The sequence below is a fragment of the Vanessa cardui genome, chromosome W, assembly GCF_905220365.1.
Source record: "Vanessa cardui chromosome W, ilVanCard2.1, whole genome shotgun sequence".
Lineage (NCBI taxonomy): Eukaryota > Metazoa > Arthropoda > Insecta > Lepidoptera > Nymphalidae > Vanessa > Vanessa cardui.
Window position 1 is genome coordinate 8,706,147 of NC_061153.1, and position 21,847 is coordinate 8,727,993.

A 21,847-nucleotide genomic window follows, 5' to 3' on the forward strand; every position below is an offset into this window, starting at 1 on the left:
ATAATAATATTATAAAGAGGAAAACTTTGTTTGTTTGGTTGTAATGAATAGGCTCAAAAACTACTGGACCGATATTTTAAAAATTCTTTCACCATTCGAAAGCTAAATTAATCCCGCATAACATAGGCTAGGGTAGGGTTTTTCGGACAAAAAAGGAAAAAATCTACCAAAAAAGTTGATTTTTTGCGTATGATGCCTAAACTATAAAAGATAGAACTATAAAATGTATTAACTCCGGTCCTTAGAGGGCATAATGGCCTCCGACCCTAAGAACCTCATCAGATTCGTGGCTAACTATTCAAAATTATTTAGAAAAGTGTGCTTTTTGGCTAAGTTTTTAACTATCAAAAATAGAATTAAGAATGCACATAACAAAATAAAAATGACTTGGAAAATTATTAATTGTGAAACTGGTAGAAGTGGTAATCGGAGCTCCGAATTAAACTTAAATTATAATAATAAAGCCATAAATAGTGAACGGGAAGTTGCTTCAGTTTTTGAACAATTTTTTGCTGACATACCAGTTTCTACAACTAAGTTACTTATTTCTGCTCCAGCTGTTGCCGAATCATTGATGAAAGGAAACTATAGGCCTATCTCAATATTACCTACCCTCAGCAAAATATTTGAAAAAAATATTTTAAATCAATTATTAGCATATTTCAATACACAATTCAAGACACAATCTGCTTCACAGAAAACAATTTGGATTCATGAGGGGTCGCTCGACTACCGACGCGGGTATCGAACTTATAAAAAATATCTATGAGACCTGGGAGGGGTCGCAGGATGCCTTAGGGATTTTCTGCGACTTATCCAAAGCCTTTGATTGTGTTCAGCATGAAACTCTGGTCAGGAAACTATATCACTATGGAATTAGAGAATGTGCACTCGACCTTCTGACTTCCTATCTTAACAATAGAATTCAGAGGGTTGACGTTAAAGGGACAAGGTCTCCTGGGGTCTCAGTTGGTATGGGGGTCCCACAAGGATCAATTCTTGGACCTTTACTTTTCCTCATATACATAAATGACTAGCCCTTTCTTGTTGGGAACAAACATGATATAGTATTGTTTGCTGATGATACCTCTTTGGTTTTTAAAATTAATAGGAAACAGGTTCAGTATGACGATGTAAACAATGCTATGTCCGATATAGTACATTGGTTTAGCGTAAATAATCTTAGACTGAATAATAAAAAAACTAAAATTGTAAAATTTAGCACACCAAATGTGCAAAATGTAAAACCCGATGTACTTATCAATGGGGAATCGATGGATCCAGTTGAAACAACTGAATTTCTTGGCATTACTCTTGATGCCAAGTTACAGTGGCTCCCCCATATAAACGGATTGGCGGGTAGACTGAGTTCTGCGGCATTTGCGGTCAAAAAAATACGGCTATACTACGATACGGCTCGACTAGTACATTTTAGTTACTTTCACAGTATAATGTCATACGGTATTATGCTTTGGGGTAACGCAGCCGCTATCCAAACTATATTTGTGCTGCAGAAGAGGGCTATTCGCGCAATCTATAACCTAGGAGCCAAGGAATCATTAAGGTATAGATTTAAAGAAGTTAAGATATTGACTGTTGCTTCTCAATACATATTTTGTAATGTTTTGTATGTACGGAAAAATATTAATGTTTTTATGAGAAAATGTGATTCTCATAACATTGGTACAAGGAACAAACACAATCTTGTTGCTCCTGTTACTCGACTGCATAGAGTTAGTAACTCTTTTGTGGGGCAATGTATACGCTTCTACAACAGGATCCCAGAAAGCGTTCAAAATGCTTCTGTTGCCAAATTTAAAAAAAATGTTAAGGAACGCTTGTGTGCAAAAGGTTACTATACAATTAGCGAGTTTATGTTTGATAGCACACCTTGGGAATGAAACGATCGCCTCCTGGCTATTTCTAATCATATACTACTATGTATCTCATTAATTTGACAAAAAAATAACAAAAAAAAAGACCCGCTGAGTTTCTTTCGCCGGTTCTTCTCAGGTCAGGGTATTCCTTTTTCCGAACCGGTGGTAGTGTTTATTTGACAATCAATAAGTAAGTGTAATGCTTCTATATTGAATAAAGGAATTTGAGTTTGAGTTTGAGTTATCTACGCGGGCGAAGCCGCGGGCGACCGCTAGTGTTTTATAAATACATTCAAATACATAAAAATACATACTTATACATATATGCAATACAACGATTTACAATGACAAATAATAGTGTTTTAGAAGCCTCTTAAAAGCAACAACGGATTGTGCACGTCTTATATTTATGGGCAAGGAGTTCCACAAGCGTACTGCTTGGACAGAGAAGGATTTAGTAAAAAAGGAAGAAGTATGGGAAGGAGTTTTAAGAGTAAGGTTTTGTTCGGAGCGAAGACTGCGGAAATGGGAATCACTAAGGAATTGGAAGGACTGTTTTAGATAAATAGGGGCATTGGGGTTGAAAAGTTCCTGCGAAGGCGGATCGGGAGCCACTCGAGCTTTTTGCGAAAATCGGAAATGTGGTCATACTTGCGAAGCCCAAATATGAACCTGATGCAAAGATTTTGAATGCGCTCAAGTTTGTTCAATTGATCTTCTCTAAGATCAAGATAACAGCAGTCTGCATAATCAAGAATTGGCAAAAGGATAGATTGTGCTAACGCAATTTTGGTGGGAATCGGTAAAAGGTTACGTAGTCTGCGTAAGGAACCAACAGCAACCAACATTTTTCTGCTTACCTCACTCATTTGTGGATTCCAAGAAAGGGTTTTATCGAATATTATACCCAGATTTTTGATTTTATCGCTGTATGGAATTATGGCATTGTCAAATAAAATAGGGGATAAAAGAGAAAAATCTATTCGTGAGATTAATATTGGACTGCCAATAAAAATAGATTGACACTTAAGTGGATTTATTTTGAGACCGAATGAATTGCTCCAACTTAAGATCTTTTTTAAGTCTGAGTTAATTGTCTGTATTGTCAGTGGTAAATCTATTAACTTAGAGTGACAGTAAATCTGAAAATCGTCGGCATACAGGTAGTAGAGAGAAGATATATTGTGAGTTATGGAATTAATAAAAATCGAAAATAGCAGAGGTGAAAGCACTCCGCCTTGAGGCACACCGGCACTTAAAATTGACCAATCAGAATAAGAGTCCTGAACTCGGATTCTTTGTCTGCGGCCATATTAGATAACAACGAAAGCAGTCAATTACAGTAGGAGATATATTAAGAGAACTTAAAATAGCCAGTAATATGTCGAAATCAACAGTATTGAAGGCATTACTGAAATCCAGTAATGTCAAAACTGTAACTTCCTGGTTATCCATAGCTAATCTGATGTCATCGGTGATCTTAACTAAAGCAGTAGCCGTACTATGAAAAATTCGGAATCCCGACTGAAGTGGGTTAAATAGGTTATTTTTGGTTAGGAATAAATTAAGTTGTTGGTAAACAAGGCGCTCCAGGACTTTTGAGAGAAAAGGAAGTATGGATATAGGGCGGAAATCACTATAGGACGATGGATTAACTTTTTTCGGTAGTGGGACAATTTGAGCGTCTTTCCAGGAGGAAGGATAAATACCAGTATTAATGGAATTATTAAGGATACATGTGATGACAGGAATAAGGTAATCAATGATAGGAAATATAATTTTACGGCAAATGCAGTCAGATCATCTCAAAGCTCAACCCGCATGCCAGTACCAGCGTGTCATCTGCGTAGCAGATCACGCTGACGCCTGCGGGGAGCTCGACGCGCAGAACCGCGTCGTACGCGAGATTCCATAGGAGTGGTCCTAGGACCGATCCCTGCGGAACCCCACAGTACACTTCCCTCCGGGTCCTCGTACCGTCCTGGCCCACGTACACAATGTACCTGTCGCGCAAGTAGCTCCCGACGATCGCCTGCAGGTAGAGAGGCACACGGTGGTACACCAGGGCCTTCCTGATGGCAACCCAGGGTAAAGCGTTAAAGGCGTTGACGATATCCAGGCTTATCGCCAACGCCACGCCCCCCTGAGCCACCGCCTGCTCCCTCAGGGACCGGACGCGCATGATCGCGTCAACGGTCGAACGACCCTGACGGAAGCTGAACTGTCTGTCGGCCAGGTCGGGACCGACGCACGACAGATGCTCGCTGAGACGAAAAACGACAATCCGCTCTAAGAGCTTGCCAGCCTCGTCCAGCAGGCATATGGGACGATACGCAGAGGGAGAGTCCGCGTCTCTGCCGTCTTTCCTCAAGAGGACCAGACTTGCCTCCTTCCAGGCCTTGGGGAACGTGGCGTTACGGAGACAGCTGTCGAACAGCCGCCTCAGCCTGTCCCCCAAGTGAGCCGAAGCCAACACCCACGCACGTCCCGGAATCCCATCGGGACCGGGCGCTGTATTCCGGGCACTCAGGCGACCAAGTGCTCGGTCAAACTCCTGCTCTGTAACCCTCAACTCGTCGGTCCAAGTGACCGGCGGTAGCGAGGAATACAGGGGACTTGACCGGATCACCGGGAAGAGCGAATCTATCACTCTCCTCAGTAGATCCGTCAACGGGGGCATCCACGGGCGTAACTTGCCCAACACCATGCGGTACGGGCGCCCCCATGGATCCCTGTCGAGTCCCTCGAGGAGCTCGTTCCAGGACCGAGCGCCGGCGTCCGAGATGGCGTCTCGCAACGCCTTCTTGACCTCCTGGAAAGCCCTGTAGGCTTCGTCTTTCTCCTCTGGAGTTGCTCGCCTTCTTCTCCGGGTTCTGCTGGACTGGCGGTGAGCGCGCAAGCATGCGGTTCGCAGCTGCGCAATCTCCTCCGACCACCAGTGCATCGCCCGGCGCTCGAAGCGGCCTGCCCGGGGCATCGATGCATCGCAGATCGACGTCATCGTGCCCCTGAACCAGACCGACTCACCCTCGGGGTCGGGCGAAATCTCCTCGGCGTTTTGTGGCCAAGCCGCGACGATGGCAGCGGCTTCGAGATGATCTCGGTTTAGCCGCTTGAGGGCCCATCGTCGCGGCAGGGTGTCTCCCTGACGACGGCTGGATCGATCGGGATGGCGGATAGCCACATCGAAAAAGATGTGGCGGTGGTCGGATAGTGTGTCCACTTCCTCAGCGACACGCCATCCCGAGAGCATGCGAATCGCAGGAGGAGTCGCCCATGTAAGGTCCACGACCGACTCCCCCTGCCACCGCACGCATGTACTCTCCGACCCGACGTTAATGAGCCGGAGGTCCAGCCGCCCAGTCGAGAAGCGTCACTCCCTTCGGATCGTCCCTAGAGTTACCGCAAGCCCTGGCGTAGGCATTGAAGTCCCCCAGGACGATCAGCGGACGGGGTAGGCATCTGCGAACGCAGTCCGCCAGCCCGTCCAGGTACAACTCGTAGTCGGCGAGTGACCTGTTGGGAGAGACGTAACACCCCACAATGGCCAAGGGGCCCCACCGAACGGCCACGAATCCCTGCCCCGCTTCGAGCAGGGAACAGGGTGGGACCCCCGCACCGCCCGCCCAATGGACGGCCACGGTGCCAGCGTCGTCCCCAAACCGGCAAGGTTGGTCGGGGACGCGATAGGGCTCCGCCACGACCGAGAGGCCTATGGACCACTCCGCAATGATCTGCATCAGAAGTTGCTGAGCATTGTGGCAGTGGTTCAAGTTCGTCTGCAGTACCCTTACTCCCGCGAATGGGAAACCTCCATGGCCTCCTGCGGAGCAGAGTCCGGTGCTGAGGCGGGAGCCTCGGCGGTCGTATGAGCCGGGGTGGGAGGAGCGGTCTTTTTACCCTTCTTCCTCCTACCCGGCGTCTGGCAGCATGTCTTTGCGCCCAGACGATGGGTCGACGGGCGACCCACATCTGAGCACAAGGGGCACCGAAGCGACTTGGCCGTGCATTGGCTCGCTCTGTGGCCGCGCTCTCTACAGGCGAAGCACCGGTCGCTCCGGTCTGCCCCATTCGGACACGTCTGCCCAACGTGGCCCTTCTCGAGGCACCGGAAGCAATATAGCGGCTTTGCTTCCAGCACCTCGACCGTAGCGGAGCCCCATCCCACGCGGATGCGTGAGGTCGTCGCCAGCTTGCGCACGGCGGCGAGAGGGCACCTCACATGTGCCGTGCCTCTCGCCTCTGCGATGGCCGACGCCACCTCCTCCGGTGTCGTGGCGTCGTCCAGATCGAGCACACGTAGCTCACGCATCCGCGCTGCGAGACGGTCGGCTTTAGCGTCACTGTCGGGACCCCCGATGTTCAACAGAATCCCGCCAGTGATGGCCCTTTTCTGCTCGACCGTCTCGATACCGAGGTCAGGGAGCTGAACCCGCGTACGGGCAGCTCGCATGACCTCAGTATAGGTCATCGTCGAGCCTTCGACGAACGTTATGGCGACTGCCGCGGTCGCCGGCACCTTTGGGAGCCTCCTCTTAGGCGCCTTCTTAGCCGCAGGCTTTATTGCCGCAGGCTGGGAAGACGCCTTCAGCCGCGATCCAGGGTGCGCTTTCCTGGCCGCGACCGTCGCCCAAGACTCGGCAGAAGCCGTCGGACGAGAGGAGGAGGGAAAGGAAGCGGGCACCGGTGGTAAGTCGGTGACCGGAAGAGGAGCCGGTCCCGCCTTCCTCTTCCTCTCCCTGCTTCTCCGCTTCCTGGGCGGAGGAGGGTCCGTCAATGGGGCCTCCACTGGCCGAATAGGCGCAGCTCTCCCCGTCAATGCGGGCCTATATGCCCTGTCGGGGAAGAGCTCCGCCCTGAAGGCGGCCAGCTTCTCCTCTATGAGGGCTCCGATGTGCTCCATGAGCCCGGCTTCACTGCTCGTCAGTTAAGCAGGAGCGCGTGGAGTAACAGAAGCCCTCGACGTCGCCGCAGCCCCCGCAGGAGCGCGCCCGGCCTGTGCGGCAGGGGCACGCTTCCTGGACGCCACAGGGGCTCGCGCTGCAGACGCCGTAGCAGTAGTCGCTGCTGAGTGTTGCGCGTGGCCTCGCGCAGGTCGCAGACGAGGCTCCCTTTCATCTTACGGGAGCTGTCTGTGACCTTCTGTATGGCCGCCAGATTGCTGGCGATGCAGGCACCAAGTTCGTCCATGGGACGTGCCTGCATCTTTGCCTGCAGGACCTCGGGTCCAGGGAGGCTCCCCCCATTTCTCGCGGCAGCCGAAGCCGCGGAGGGGTCTGGGCGCTCGTCCCCGGTATCCCCGTCAGTGGCCCTGCTGGGCAGCAGGGAGATACTCCAGCGCAAGAGAAGAGGCTGAGACTCGAACAACTCATGTCCGAGTCGCAGCCACTCCCCTCCACCTCTTCCTCGCCGGCGATGTCGGAGCCGGGCGTGTCCGAGCGAATAAACCGCCCACGCTCGTCTCGTGCCAACTCCTTTCTTCCCTCCCCTGGATCCTTTAACTGGATCTTAACCCTAGTTTTGGTCTTTGCGGACCGCGGTCTGCCTCTCCCCGACCGTGCCTTGGGCACCTTCGGAGGCGGCAAGACGTCACTGGCCGACTCTGACCCCTGGGATTCCCCCTGTCGGACGCACAGGCGTTTCCGGCCGTCGGGCCTCGCCTGCGCGGTGTCGGTTCTCGTAGCCATCGACTCCAGGCTACGAGAACGAGTGGAGCCTCCTCGGCTCTTGACGCCATCGGCGTGTGGTTCAGCGGTATGCGCGCCCCCCACAAATTTCGAGTCGGGGCGCTTGCCGGAGACATGCTTCGGGTGGGATTGACGGCTATTGCCGCTGCCCACCTGGAGAATTATACTTTTGGTACATTCCATATCGGTGTTTTTTTGTTAGCGCTTGGGGCCGGATGCCCTCCGACCATTCATCCCCTCGGCACGCAAGACCTTAGGATTAGGATACGTATATTGGGGCGAAGTTCCAGTCTGCTTAAGCAGAGCGGAACAACGTGTGTCCCCAATATACTCCCCCCACCCCTGTCGGTCGTCAGCCGTGTCGACGGCAGTCTCGCAGCAGAACCGCTGCGGGGCCGCCGTCCACACGTTTCCAGGGAGCACCACGTGGAGGTGACCGACCTGCTCCCCAATATTATGTACTATAACAGCATTATAGTTATACGAGGTTTATCGAACGATTATGAATAAAGATTTTTATCGAACTGATAGGCTTAAATGACATTTTAACCAATATAGGTTATACCTTCGATAAGTGTTTTATTATGAATAAGACCGTTAATGTAATAATAAATTTATGTTTATGTACCTCTTGATGAATTTTATAATAATTTTAAATTCCCATAAATTAATCTTTTAAACAATGTTTCAATGTAATTTTTTCTCTTTTCACTGGTATTATAACACTTAAAAATCAAAGCATTCACAGTTTTATCTATTATAGTAATGTAAACATTTTAAAATACGATTTTTTTTGTGTCTTTTATTTGTGCTTAAAAGGCACAGATTATTTCGCCAATGTCACGTGCGAGAAATACGACAATATAACCTTGAAATTTTTAAAGACGATACTTTGCCAGAATTCCGTATAGTTAGCAGATAAATTTAACATTTATTATTTTTTATTGTTGTTATATTTAGGGAATTATTTACGCAATTTCATGCCACTATTTTATAATTTATGGCATTATATTTTGTTAATAACAAATGAAAATAGGTTCAGCGTATAGTTAGCAGAAAATTATTGGAAACTCAGTTTTTTTTTGGAACTTGGGAAAGGCGTATCCAAGGTTAAAATAATTTGCGAAATAATAGTTTTGTCACAAAAACGCGATAGTTAAGTCGATCAATTTTTCTGACTCGCGAGTCCCTCAATCGATATCGTATATACTCGATCGGATCGATCGAATGATTCCTAGTTTTGTGCAAATTTTATGTTTTCATTAATTAATGAAGTAGGAGCTATATTACATTGAGGATAAAAATTAAGATTAACTCGAAGGTCCTGTATTTTTTTTTTGCTTTAAGTATACAACGTTCTTATTATTATATTCACATTATTAGGTCATGCGCAAATGACCTCTGTCTTAAATTTAATTGAAGTTTGCGCAGCAGTTTAGTCTTAAAATTACGGTAAATCTTGATTTTACAATAGTTTAAGATATTTATAAACAAATGCCATTTTATGCTGTACTAAAATTTGGACATGCTTTATAACTGTGGGGGTAGTGGTCCCTAGGTAATTTGCTGTAGGTACTACTTCTGGGTTTTTCTTGAGAGAAAGAACACTTCTTGCTGGTCGGATCGGAATAACTTTATTCGGTTTTTTTTTATGTGTGAAGTATTGCTGTTGGCCCTACTGGCCTTTTTAGCGTCACCGGTCTTTCGGGCGAGAACTAATGTCCCCTGCCCTGAGGTTGAGCGCGGGGCTCGAGATTAAATTTAAAGTTCGTCCTGAGGGTGTCTCCTATGAGATCGCACCTCGGCTCAGAACGAAATCGGTGGGGGAGTGATTCTAAATACTTAAGTGAATTTACTGACGTCTCGGCCGCCTCCGAGACGTCGCATATCTGGGTCCTCGTTTCCACCGGCGGAAACGCTGTGAATGTGAGGTGTGTAGTCTGTTTTTCCCTACAAATGGTTCGTTTGCGATAGTGAAGCAATCGTCTACGTCGTTCAGAACGTGCATAGGTCGCCTGAGTCTAACTGGAATATTACCTCTGCGAGAGGTGTACCGGCACGATTGAGCAATCAGTGGATTGCTGTGTTCTTTAGCTCTCTTAAAATACGCCGTCGATAATGTTTTGAGATGCTTCGCGATCGAATCGATGTCGAAGTCCTTATGTAGGTCTACGTTACGGATGTACCACGTCGAGTCCGTGGTAATTGTGATATATGTGGGGTAGATTTATTATAAATAATTGTTACTAGGTTTTAAGGTATTCATATATTGCTTTGTCTCCGATTAAACGTTAGACTGAGTGGACGTATTTCATTGTGATCCCTAATTCCAGTGTTATATATCGAGCTGTGTGGTATATACTACTCACATATTTCTACAGGGAACTGGGAGAGGGAGATGGGTTGATGACCTGTCATACTTATTTGACAGATTGACGCTTCAACGTTGGTGAGCGGCGGGCTGTCGAGCGGCACGCAGTGCAGTGACTTTTTGTAATAGATGAGCATGCCTCCGCCTCGGGCGGAGTCACGGTCATTACTTATGACGCGGTAGTTGGCCATGTTAGGGCTACGCGAGTTTGGTTTTAAGAACGTCTCCTGCACTAGCATGACGTCGACGGAGAAGGTTCCGTAGGAATTCCCGAACTAGATCGATTTGTTGGATAAGCCCGTTTGCGTTAAACGTGACTAACGCTAGCGAGCGCGGTTTATTCTCAATAGCGGTTCCATATTTTCTTAACGATGCTTATAATAGTTTTAATGAGGGGGATCCTTTGCAACACAATTGTGAGTGTCAAGTCGTCAAACGAACAGTCAGAAAAATTAGATATACGGAATTTAAGAAAAGGAAGGTATTGATGTCTTTAATAAAAAAAAATAAAAAAAGAATGAATCACAACGAAAAACTATAATTAATCTACGGAATAAACTCGAGTTCATACAAAATTTACCAGATAAAGACCGAAATAAAATAATAAACAGCAAGCCACCTAAAGAAGGATTTTTTTCATCCAAGAGCACATACCGTAAAAAGAGCTTATCTGAAATAAAAAATGCAATCATATCATTTAATTGTGTCGACAAATAGCACCACCTTTTTTTATTTCAAGGAATAAAAAAAGAATGCAAAAGCGATATCTGACTGCTCCATTAATTGATTTATATAAAATATTCATAAATGAGACCAAAAATAGAATCCATTATTCATTTTTCTGCAAAAACCGACCTTTTTGGATATTGCACCCCAAACCGGCTAACCGAGATACATGCATGTGTATTACTCATATAAATATGGAACTTTTGGTGAGCGCTTTGAATAAGGCATCTATAATTAATGAAAAAAAACCACAAGATATATTAAACACACTGTGTTGTGATACATACAACACAGAATGCTTGCAAAGAATATGCCAATCTTGTGCAAGACGTCACATTGTTAACAAACCGTTTAATAATGAATATAATTTAATATTTTTTCAATGGGAGAGAGTTAAAAAAAGATGGTACCAAAATACAAGTGTTTTGGTGTTAAGGTTGATATTAGCTTGCAGTACGATTATGTTTTTAAAGAAAACCACGATATGTGTTCACTTATACGTTGTTTATTTGCGACTGACTCAAGATTTAAACAGATCGAGTACTACACTAGGTTCAAAGTAATAATTTGTTTATATATCCAAGAAATACTTAACATTCCGCCCACCAAAAGGACTATCAGGTCCTTTTACAGATAATCTAGACAAATGAATTTATATAAATCAAATATTAAATATGTACTCTAAGCGAATTGATAAGCGAATAAATAAGCTAAATGAACTACAAGTTACAGTATGTTAAAATAAAATTAATAATACAATCAAGTAATCATAAAAAACAATACTAACAATAAGAATAAACAAAATATAATAATGGTTCTACTTTACTCAGTGCTAACTGGAAAAGGACATCATTTCGTGATTGGTCTTTTTACTACACTATTACCAGATTTTACGCTGTATACTCTCGTACATCCATCGTCACCAGGATGCTTATCCACAATACGTCCCAATGACCATTTGCCGGGAGGCAAACCATCGGTCCTTATCAAGACTATATCGCCTATTTTTAATTCCTCAGTCTTTTTTAGCCATATAGGACGTTGCTGTAATCTCGAGAGATACTCTTGTTGCCACTTTCGCCATAAATCACCGAGCAACTTCTGTGTATATTGCCATCTTGATAGATTATGTACTTTTGAATCCTTAAAGTCTGGTGAAGATACGACAATTGGTGGTTCTCCGATTAAGAAATGGCCAGGAGTAAGAGGTTCTATCGAATCTGCATCAGTATTATCTATAGGACATAGCGGACGAGAGTTTAAGCAAGCCTCAATTTGGCACAACACCGTGGACATTTCTTCGAAGGTAAGATTGTTGGTCAGTACTCTTTTTAGGTGGTATTTCACTGATTTGACTCCAGCCTCCCATAAGCCACCGAAGTTTGGAGTGTAAGGTGGTATAAAATGCCATTGAGTTCCATCTAATGCTAATTCGTTTGCTAACCGTCACCGTCAAATGTCAGATTAGCGTCTTCCCAGGCTATCGCTAGCTCCTTATTGGCTCCTACAAAATTTCTTCCCTGGTCACTCCATATGTGTGTGCATTTCCCTCTTCTAGATACGAAGCGTTTGAATGCAGCAATAAATGCTTCGGCACTCAGATCTCCTACTAACTCTAAGTGTATGGCTTTAGTTGACATACAAACAAAGACTGAGATGTATGCCTTCTGAAGTTTCATGCCTCTTCCCCTTGACATTAATATTTGAAAGGGACCGGCAAAATCCACTCCACTATGTAGAAAAGCCCGTGTAGGAGTAACTCTCTGCTTGGGTAGGTCTCCCATGATCTGAGTCTGGAAAACTGATCTCTGTCTTGCGCATGTCAAACACTTGTGGATGCATGTCTTCACTAAACCCTTGTCTCGTATAATCCAATATTTGTTACGTAAGTAACAAAGCATCAATTGAACGCCTCCATGCAGCGTTCGAGCATGTGCATCGGCAACAATCAGGGTAACTAATTTACTTTTGTTTCCTAAAATTATAGGGTGTTTAGCTAGTTCATCTAAATTTGCATGCCGAAGGCGACTGCCCACCCTGAGGATATCATTCGCATCCAAGTAAGGATTGAGTGTTTTAATAGTACTGTCTCCTCTTACAGGTTTGTTCCTTTTTATTCTATCTATTTCGTTTCTAAACTCTTCATTTTGTACTAATTTAATACAGGACGAAAGTGATTTCTCTAATTCTTCTGTTGTAAAATTTGCATCTACTTGCTCTAAGTTTCTTTTAAAATTTAAAAATCTTCGACAGTAGGTAATAGTTTTTAACAATTCTTTTAGACATCTAAATTCCTCTATTTGTGACATTAATCCCTTCCCTGCTTCCTGTTGTAATTTTAAATTAATTTGTATTTTTTCTTTTTTTATTTCCAGGTCTGTATATACATCTGTTTGTTTTAATTTTATTTCTTTTTCAGAAAGCCAAGCTGGACCTTTCCACCATAGATCAGCATTCTTCAAGTCAGCAAGTAACATTCCTCTGGACGCTATGTCTGCAGGGTTTTTTTCAGACGAAACATGATACCAACGGTTATTATTGAGTTTTTCAATAATTTCTACTACTCGGTTTGCTACGAATGGCTTCCATCTATTCGGTTCCCCAGACAGCCACGCAATTACAATCGACGAGTCTGTCCAGGCATACATTTGTGTCATCTGTATCCTCATAGCTTGTCCGATTTGTTTTAGTAATCTTGATAACAACAATGCTCCTGACAACTCTAATCGTGGTAAAGATATTGTACGTAATGGTGCGACTCTAGTCCTCGAAGCAATAAGCTTAGTCCTGATGAAGCCATCTGCAGTTTTTATTCGGATGTATGCGACTGCTGCATATGCTTGCATCGAGGCATCACTAAAACCATGGATTTGTATTTCAGTGTCAGTACTAATTGTTCCAAGCCACCGGTCAATATGAATTTGTTCAACGTTTTTAAAATCGTCACGAATAATCATCCATTCCTCTTCTAATTTATGACTTAATTTATCATCCCAATCCACCTTTTCTACCCATAACCTTTGTATGAGTGTTTTCACTTTAATTAAAATTGGGGAAATCCGTCCTAATGGGTCGAATAATTTTTGAATATCGGATAAGATTATTCTTTTCGTAATATTTGTTTGATGAAGTGGTAAGTTACATCGATATGTGAAATCATCTGATCCTAAGTTCCAAATCAATCCAAGTGCCTTGACTGTACCATCCAGTTTTATATCCAAATGTGCATGAGTTGTTCGTTGACTGGGTTCGATGGATCTCATAAATTCAGGACAATTCGATGACCATTTTGAAAGTTTGAAGCCACCCTTTCCTAATATAGAAGATATTTCTTTTGCTGTAATGATTGCATTGTGTGTTGTGTCATCTCCTGACATCAAATCGTCCATATAGAAATCTTCTTTTATAATTCGCGCAGCTTTAGGATGATTTTTGCCTTCATCTTCGGCGATTTGATGCAGAGTTTTAACTGCAAGGTAAGGTGCAGAAGCAGTACCAAACGTGACGCGAAGCAAGCGATATTCTTTAATATTTTTGATGAATCTTCTCTCCACAGAATTCGTTGAAAGGTATCGGCATCCTCTTTACAAATCATAATTTGTCTGTACATCTGTTGAATGTCACTTGCGTAACATACACGTTTCATTCTCCATCTCATAATTAAATTCCTCATGTCTTCTTGGAGTTGTGGTCCTAAAAAAAGTTCATCATTAAGTGAGACGGAGTTTGAACCCTTCGCAGAAGCATCAAACACAACTCGTGTTTTCGACGTGTCTTTATCTTCGCGGACTACTGCGTGGTGAGGTAAGTATACAACCCTTTCTTTATTTGTTTCATTTTCAGGTATTTCTTCCATATGTTCCAGTGTTAAATATTCTTTCATAACTTTAATGTATCCTTCTTTCAGCTGTGGTGATCTTCTAAATCTTTTTTCTAATTGCAGTAACCTTTTTGTAGCGACTTCCTTAGTGTTCCCGTCAACTGATATTGGATTATTTGTTTTAAAAGGTAGTTTTACAATATATCTTCCTTCTTTTGTTCTTGTATATGTCTCTTCAAAAAAATTTTCACACATTACTTCTTCTTTTGTAAACTTTCTTTTATTATCGGTGTTTATCTCCCACAGTGATTTCAGCATGTTGTCCACATCTACTTGATGATGGAGAACCAGAAATGATTCTTCTTGTTGCTTCGTGTCTATCTCTCTAAACAAGATCCAACCCAAGTGTGTCTTTTGTGCACAAGGAGAACCTGCTGGACCCTTGATCAGGGGTTGTTGTAGAATTTGTGCATATTCCTTTACGCCTAGAAGCAAATCTATAGGACCTGGTGTATGGTAGCTAGGAGCTGCCAGGTTGAGTCCTTCTAGGTGTGGCCATTGGTGAACAGATACAGCTTTGGATGGGATCTTAGTTGTAAGTTGCTTGCTCATAACATAAGCTTGTATATTAAGCTCAAAATTAGAATCCCAAATGGAACCTATCTGTAGCGTTAATACATGTTTAACATTTGTTTTTGTAGATCCTACTCCAATGATACTTCCTCTCGCTGATTGTTTGTTAAGATTGAGCATTTGAGCCGCCTTCTCCGTTATAAACGATGCCTGCGAACCTTGGTCTATTAGCGCACGTAGAACAACTGTATGATTTTGCTCGCTTCTAGTTATTACCGTTGCTGTCGCTAGTAGTGCTATACCCGTGTTTTGTCCAATACTGTAATGAGACGCTACCATTGTATTGACTTGCAATTCTTCTTCTTGTTCTTCTACGACGTGGTGTGATACCTCCGGTTGAATTGAGCTCGACGATACTGGAGTATCAAATTTCTTCTTATCGTGTAGAATAGTATGATGGCGTCGTTTGCATATCCTACATAACTGGGACAATCTACATTGATGTGCTGAATGTCCCGGTACTAGACAATTAAAACAGAGGTTGATTTTCTTTACATAGTCACATCTTTCAGTAGGTTGCAGTTTAGAAAATTCCTTGCAGTGGCAAAGTGCGTGGTCTTCTTTACATAGATAACAAGATTTTTTAAATGACGTACCAACATGAAAAGATCGTTCCTTCACAGGTTTTTCACGTGGACCCGATGACGTTACAAGTTCCAAAGTGCGGTATTTTGATTGCAAAAACTTCTTTAAATCACTCCAGGTAGGTAATTCTTCTGTGTCTTCCTTGTAGGCATTTTGTTCCCAGTCTTTATGTGACTCTGGGTCCAACTTCTGTACCACCAGAAAAATAATTAAAGGATCTCAAGAATCCGTGGAAATATTTAAATTTTGTAAATTATTTAAACAATCTGTCGTGACGTCTAATAAAGTTCTTATTTGAACTGATAATTGAGAATTATTTTTCTTCTGATTAAATAATTTTTTCAAGACTGAGTTTATTATTAATCTTTTATTACCATACCTCGACTTTTAAATCCTCCATGCTTGTTCATAATTTTTATGTGTTATTTTTACGTGTTTTAACAATGTTTCGGCTTCTCCAGTAATGCTAGTCTTTAAATAATGTAATTTTTGAACATCACTTAATGAAGTATTTTCATGCACTAATGAAACAAATAAGTCCTGGAACGTAGGCCATTCTTCATAGTTTCCGCTAAACCTAGGTAATTCAATTCTCGGCAACCTGATGAGTTGGTCTGAATTATTTGCGTTCGAACTTGTACTTGAATTTTGCGATACAGATGATCCAGAAGATGAGGTTAATATATCACGTAAATCTGCCACCAATATCAAATATAAGTCTTCGTAAGTAAAATAATCTTCGTTAGCGAAGTACGGTAATATTGACCTTTGTTCCTTGGGCGTTATTTGAGTTAAATCCTCGTGAGTTTGCTTAAAAGATGACCAATACTCTTCGATAACTTTAATTCTTGCTTCAACGTAACCCTTTGTTAAGCGTGATTTCGGACATTTTTTCAAGTTAATTTGATTTTTCTTTAATTTTGTTGCAATATCTTCTAATATATTTAATAATTCCGCAGTAGTGCTCATCGTTATCGCTCGGGTCTCGGTTCCTTTTGTTCTCGACGGGCGATCGTAGCTCAGGTAATTAGTTCACGATCCGGCTCGAAGGACCATATGTTTTGGTGTTAAGGTTGATATTAGCTTGCAGTACGATTTTGTTTTTAAAGAAAACCACGATATGTGTTCACTTATACGTTGTTTATTTGCGACTGACTCAAGATTTAAACAGATCGAGTACTACACTAGGTTCAAAGTAATAATTTGTTTATATATCAAAGAAATACTTAACAACAAGTTTTAACAGTAAAACAAAAAATCGAATTGAAACCTTTAGAAGCTACTTCCAAATTAGAAGAAGAACTACCAAATTACTTTAACCATATCTACAAAATTATTAACCAATATAAAACGATAAAATCACTTAAGGCTAATTTAAATATTCATGTAGCAATCATACACGTCGATTTTTCTGAAAATTATAATTTAAAATATGCTAAAGAAGTTCAATCTTTTCACATTGGAGGGAGTCGACAACGTGTGTCGCTTCACACCGTTGTAATATATACCCACAGTTTTATAACTGGTCAAGTTACTCCCACATCAATGTGTACCACATCAATTTCATCATCAGTGTGTGTGTAATACATCCATTTGGGCACATTTGTTACCTGTGCTCGACAAAGTTATAGAACTTAATCAATTCGTTGATACTATTCATTTCTTATCGGACTCTCCATCGTCGCAATATCGTAACAAGTATATGTTTTATATAATCAGTCAGTTATCGTCACATCACTCCAACATAACCAGAATAACGTGGAACTATTCTGAAGCTGGCCACGGCTAGGGTGCTCCTGACGGCGTAGGCGCCACACTTAAAAGATTAGCTGATCAGACGGTTCATTTTGGTACAGATGTTGGAAATTTTAATCAGTTTTACGAACTTATGGAATCGAGATTAGAAAATATTACAATTAAAAGTGTTACAGAAGAGGATATCATTCAGTGGGAAAAGTTAATTCCTGAATCATTGAAACCATTTAGCGGTACTCTTGCCGTGCACCAAGTCTTATGGGATAAATTTAATCCTAGAATCACTATGAGAAATGTGAGTTGTTTCTTATGTGACGTTGGTGAAATTTGCTCCCATGGCAAACATCTGGGTTTTATCAATAACTTATCTGTGAATCAGAATTCTAATATTGATGCTTCTGTTGTTCCTTTAAAAAATACTACGAGCAAATTTTCATTTTCACTTCAAAATAAAATCACTATTTTATCCGATATTCTCATTGATGTCACTAACAAGATTCCCCGTCAGTAAAATCAGGTTTATATGTTGATTGTTTATTCATTTAAAAAATCAAAAAATGTAAGTCTACGCGCAAAAAATGCACTCAGTCATCATTGGGATAATTGGCATCCCGATTATGACTGTTGCTTTGTAATTGTGTGTATATCTTGCATTTGAAAAGTTTTATTGAATACTTAAATATTTGAATTATGATTGTCTGTGATTTTTTATTACCAAAAGTTATGTGCTATCGCTCTTGCTGAATTGGACGTCAAGTGCGACAAAAGTATCCCATTTGCATTATTAAATTGCTATTTTATCTTTCTATTAAAATACAATTGGTTGTTTTATAATTCGGTAAATAATTGATTTAGTAACAAATTATTGTCTACTACCGTATTTTTAAAGCATTTAAATCATTTTATGCCACATAATGCAACCGTTCAATTACCGTTTTTTTAAAAAAACACTTCCAATTAGGAATTTCTAATAAACTAAGGATTTGAAAAATAAATGACGTTATGATTCATGCTAAATAAATTATAAATAATTTACTTTACTGTTTTTGTAATTATAAATAATTTATAACGCAAAATCAGAAACATTTTATTAATATATCTGAAGATAGATTACCTTTGCCTAAAATTTTGTAAAAAAAAGTATAATAGTATATATATATTATTTATTTATGTACCAACAGAGTATACAGAGAATTATATAAATGAAAAATATGTACATAGGGATAACTTATCTCTAACAAGAGATCTCTTACCCTGTCGAAATCTAGTGGAGATTATTTGTAATACAGATTTATGGTGTAGGTACAATATCAAGTAGTTTTATATTATAAAATTCAAGTAGACTTAACGATAAATTAATATATTACACACTAAATACAAATATTTATAAAATATATTATATATTTATAAATATTTGTATTATAAATATTGTAATATATGTATTATAATTATAAATATTTGTATATATTATATATTTATAAAATAAATTAAACTTAAGTGGAAAGAAAGTGTTGCTTGACTCTGATTTTAAACGAACTTATTGTAACATTATTATAGAAAATATTATCGGGAAGAGAGTTCCATATGCGAGCGGCAACAAACGAAAACGAAAGCGAAAACGAGGTACGGGAGGTATGGGAAGTAGTATTAAAAAATGGTACATCAAGAGTTTTCGACGCCACACATGCGCGTACTGGTCTTTCACGAACAGGACAGAACAGAAAACGCTCATGTAGGTAATCAGGGCTACCATGTTTTAATATTTTAAAAAGAAGCGATAAAATGTGCAAGCTCCGGCGAAGTCGGATAGGAAGCCACTTTAACTGACGTCGATATTGAGAAATGTGATCAAATTAAGTACCGTCCGTCATCGGAACGTCATTGACAGTGTTTATGTACAATTAAATTCAATAAAAATAGTAAAACGACGTAAATATCTTTAAAAGTTTTATTAAAACGTTATATAAATTGTGACTACATATTTACAGTGTTAGTGATATCTAAAATAAAGTGATAAGTGCTGCAAATACAAAAATATAATTTAGTGTACAGTGGAAAGTTAACTTGTACCCGCTAACAATTAAATAAAATATAATAATACTAAATTAAAGTGTTTAATAGCCAGAAAAGTTCATATAAAATAATAATAAACCTGGACACTTAAGAATCAATTACAATTAAGTATAGCCATATAAAACTAAATTAAATTAAAATAATTTTACAAAATACTATTAATTATTATAAGTGCCATCCATGCCATATTATAATTGCCTTGTTGATATTAACGCAGCGTTATGACGAATAAGTGCAATCATTGCGGTAAATACCTCGCAATAATAGATGGCGCGAAGTGTACCAAATGCGCTATGCTTTATCATAGAATGTGCGTTAATATAAAGCCGGGAGACACTATTCCCAAGAAAATACTGTGCAACAATTGCAAAGTAGGAACGAAGCGTACTACCCCTGCGAGCGCCAGTAGCCATCCCTCTCCCAGCTCAGATACAAAAAATGCAGAGGACAATTTCACAGATGCTGATGAAAATAATTCTGAAAAGTCCCTCGCTCATGAGATAAGGCTGTTGCGATTGGAATTTTCTTCGGTAACCAGGGAGCTGTCGCGGCTTAGTACGACTATATCCGAATTTAATAAACGGGTGGACAGCGTCGAGAAACGCTTAGATAATTTAGAAAAAATTAATCAGGAGCGACACTCGGAAATTGACGATAAAAATGCGACCGAAACAATTGCCCAACTGCGATCCGAATTGAATGACCGTGACCAAGAGAACCTGCTAAATGATATTGAAATCTCGGGTTTAGAGGAGAAAAATGGCGAAAATCCAACCAATATAGTGGTTTTAATTTAAAAAAAAATTGGGGTGCCACTGGAGGAACGCGACATAGTCAGCGCTGAGCGTTGGGGCCCGCGCCGTATAATAGCCGATCACAGCAGCCAAACTCGGCCGCGGCCAATTGTCGTGCGTCTCGCTCGGCGCGCCGTCCGCGACGAAATGCTACGAGCCGCGCGCGTGCGCCGCGGCTGTGACTCATCGGGAATCGTCGAGTCGGTGCCTAAGCGGTTTTATGTTAACGAGCGTCTCACTCCGATGAATCGCCATATATTTTTATAAAACACGCGAATTAGGTCGACGCGATGGATGGCGATATATCTGGACACGAGGAGGACGCATTTACGCTCGTCGCAGCGGAAACTCCGAAACTCGTCGTATACGCACGTTGAGCGACACAATTAAGTTTTTTGGAGACAATACCGTTTGATTTTTAGCTCATATAAGATTAGTTTATTAGATAAATTTAAAGAATATATCATACATGTAAAAACAAAATTAATTCGCAAGTAGGTTAAATTAATTTCTCATTTATTTAAAGTGTATTATATTTTATATAATTAAGTTTTCACTTTGTGGCAGTATCATACTTCTAAATAGTAATTGTAACGATGTATTATTATTATATTTAATTATTTTTTGGCGGGTAGGAGTGAATTAACGCACAGCACAAAATTTTGCTCTTGAACTTTTTATTTTAATTAAATATACATATACATATACATATTTTATATACAGTGTTATGAAAAATTAATATATGTAGCTTACGTTTACCGTCAGCAAGTGTTTTCCTTTAATAAAGTTCACTCTAAACAATTAAACAATTACCACCAACTTAAACACTCAATATGGATTCTATCAAGCAATCACTGCCAGCCATGACAGAGTTGTTTAATAACAGGATGCAAGAGTTCCAGCATGATCTAAATAAAACCTCCTCTCCCGGATCTACAACTTCTTTGGCATCAGATTTTATTACATTTAAATCCTTTGTAATATCTGCTTTAAACACTCTTCAGTGCCAAGTAGAATTTCTTGGGAGAGAACTTGACCGTCAGGAGATGCGGCATAGACGGAAGATGCTTCTTCTTCATGGTGTCCCAGAGGAGAAGACGGAAGACACGTCGGCTCGCGTCACGGGTCTTGTAGCGGATCATCTCTTGCTTCCAAACTTTTCAAGTGCCAGCATTAAGCACTCATACCGCTTAGGCCAACGGTCAGATAAGAAACCCAGGCCTATTGTGGTAAAATTCACTGGAGTTAGCATCCGCGATAAAGTTTGGTTCGCAAAATCCAAATTTAAAGGCACGGGATTAACACAGTCGGAGTTCTTGACGAAAAGCAGGCACGATGTTTTCCTCGAAGCCAGAAAACGCTTTGGCATAAATAAGTGCTGGACGCGGGACGGTTTCATATACGTAATAGCGTCGGATGGTGCTCGTCATCGAGTTGAAAGCCTGTCGGACCTCAACAGCATACCCACTGCGTCTACTACGAAGTCGCCGGTTCAAACAAAGTCGCCGGTTCAAACAAAGTCTTGA

General features: G+C 41.3%; 3 protein-coding genes across 3 annotated transcripts; 1 reads left to right on the forward strand and 2 right to left on the reverse strand.

The window, feature by feature from the left end:
• Positions 1-5,212: 5,212 nt before the first annotated feature.
• LOC124542558 lies at positions 5,213-5,617 on the reverse strand. Its single transcript, XM_047120497.1, has 2 exons — positions 5,439-5,617; positions 5,213-5,393 (listed from the first exon to the last, which is right to left on the reverse strand). Exons 1-2 carry the CDS (start codon positions 5,615-5,617, stop codon positions 5,213-5,215), a joined length of 360 nt encoding a protein of 119 aa, XP_046976453.1.
• Positions 5,618-11,510: 5,893 nt separating this feature from the next.
• On the reverse strand, positions 11,511-16,099 carry LOC124542559. Its single transcript, XM_047120498.1, has 5 exons — positions 16,079-16,099; positions 15,711-15,888; positions 14,286-15,470; positions 12,628-14,130; positions 11,511-12,100 (listed from the first exon to the last, which is right to left on the reverse strand). The coding sequence occupies exons 1-5, from the start codon at positions 16,097-16,099 to the stop codon at positions 11,511-11,513; spliced, it is 3,477 nt and encodes a 1,158-aa protein (XP_046976454.1).
• Positions 16,100-21,154: 5,055 nt separating this feature from the next.
• On the forward strand, positions 21,155-21,847 carry LOC124542403. Its single transcript, XM_047120359.1, has one exon. The coding sequence runs from the start codon at positions 21,155-21,157 to the stop codon at positions 21,845-21,847; it is 693 nt and encodes a 230-aa protein (XP_046976315.1).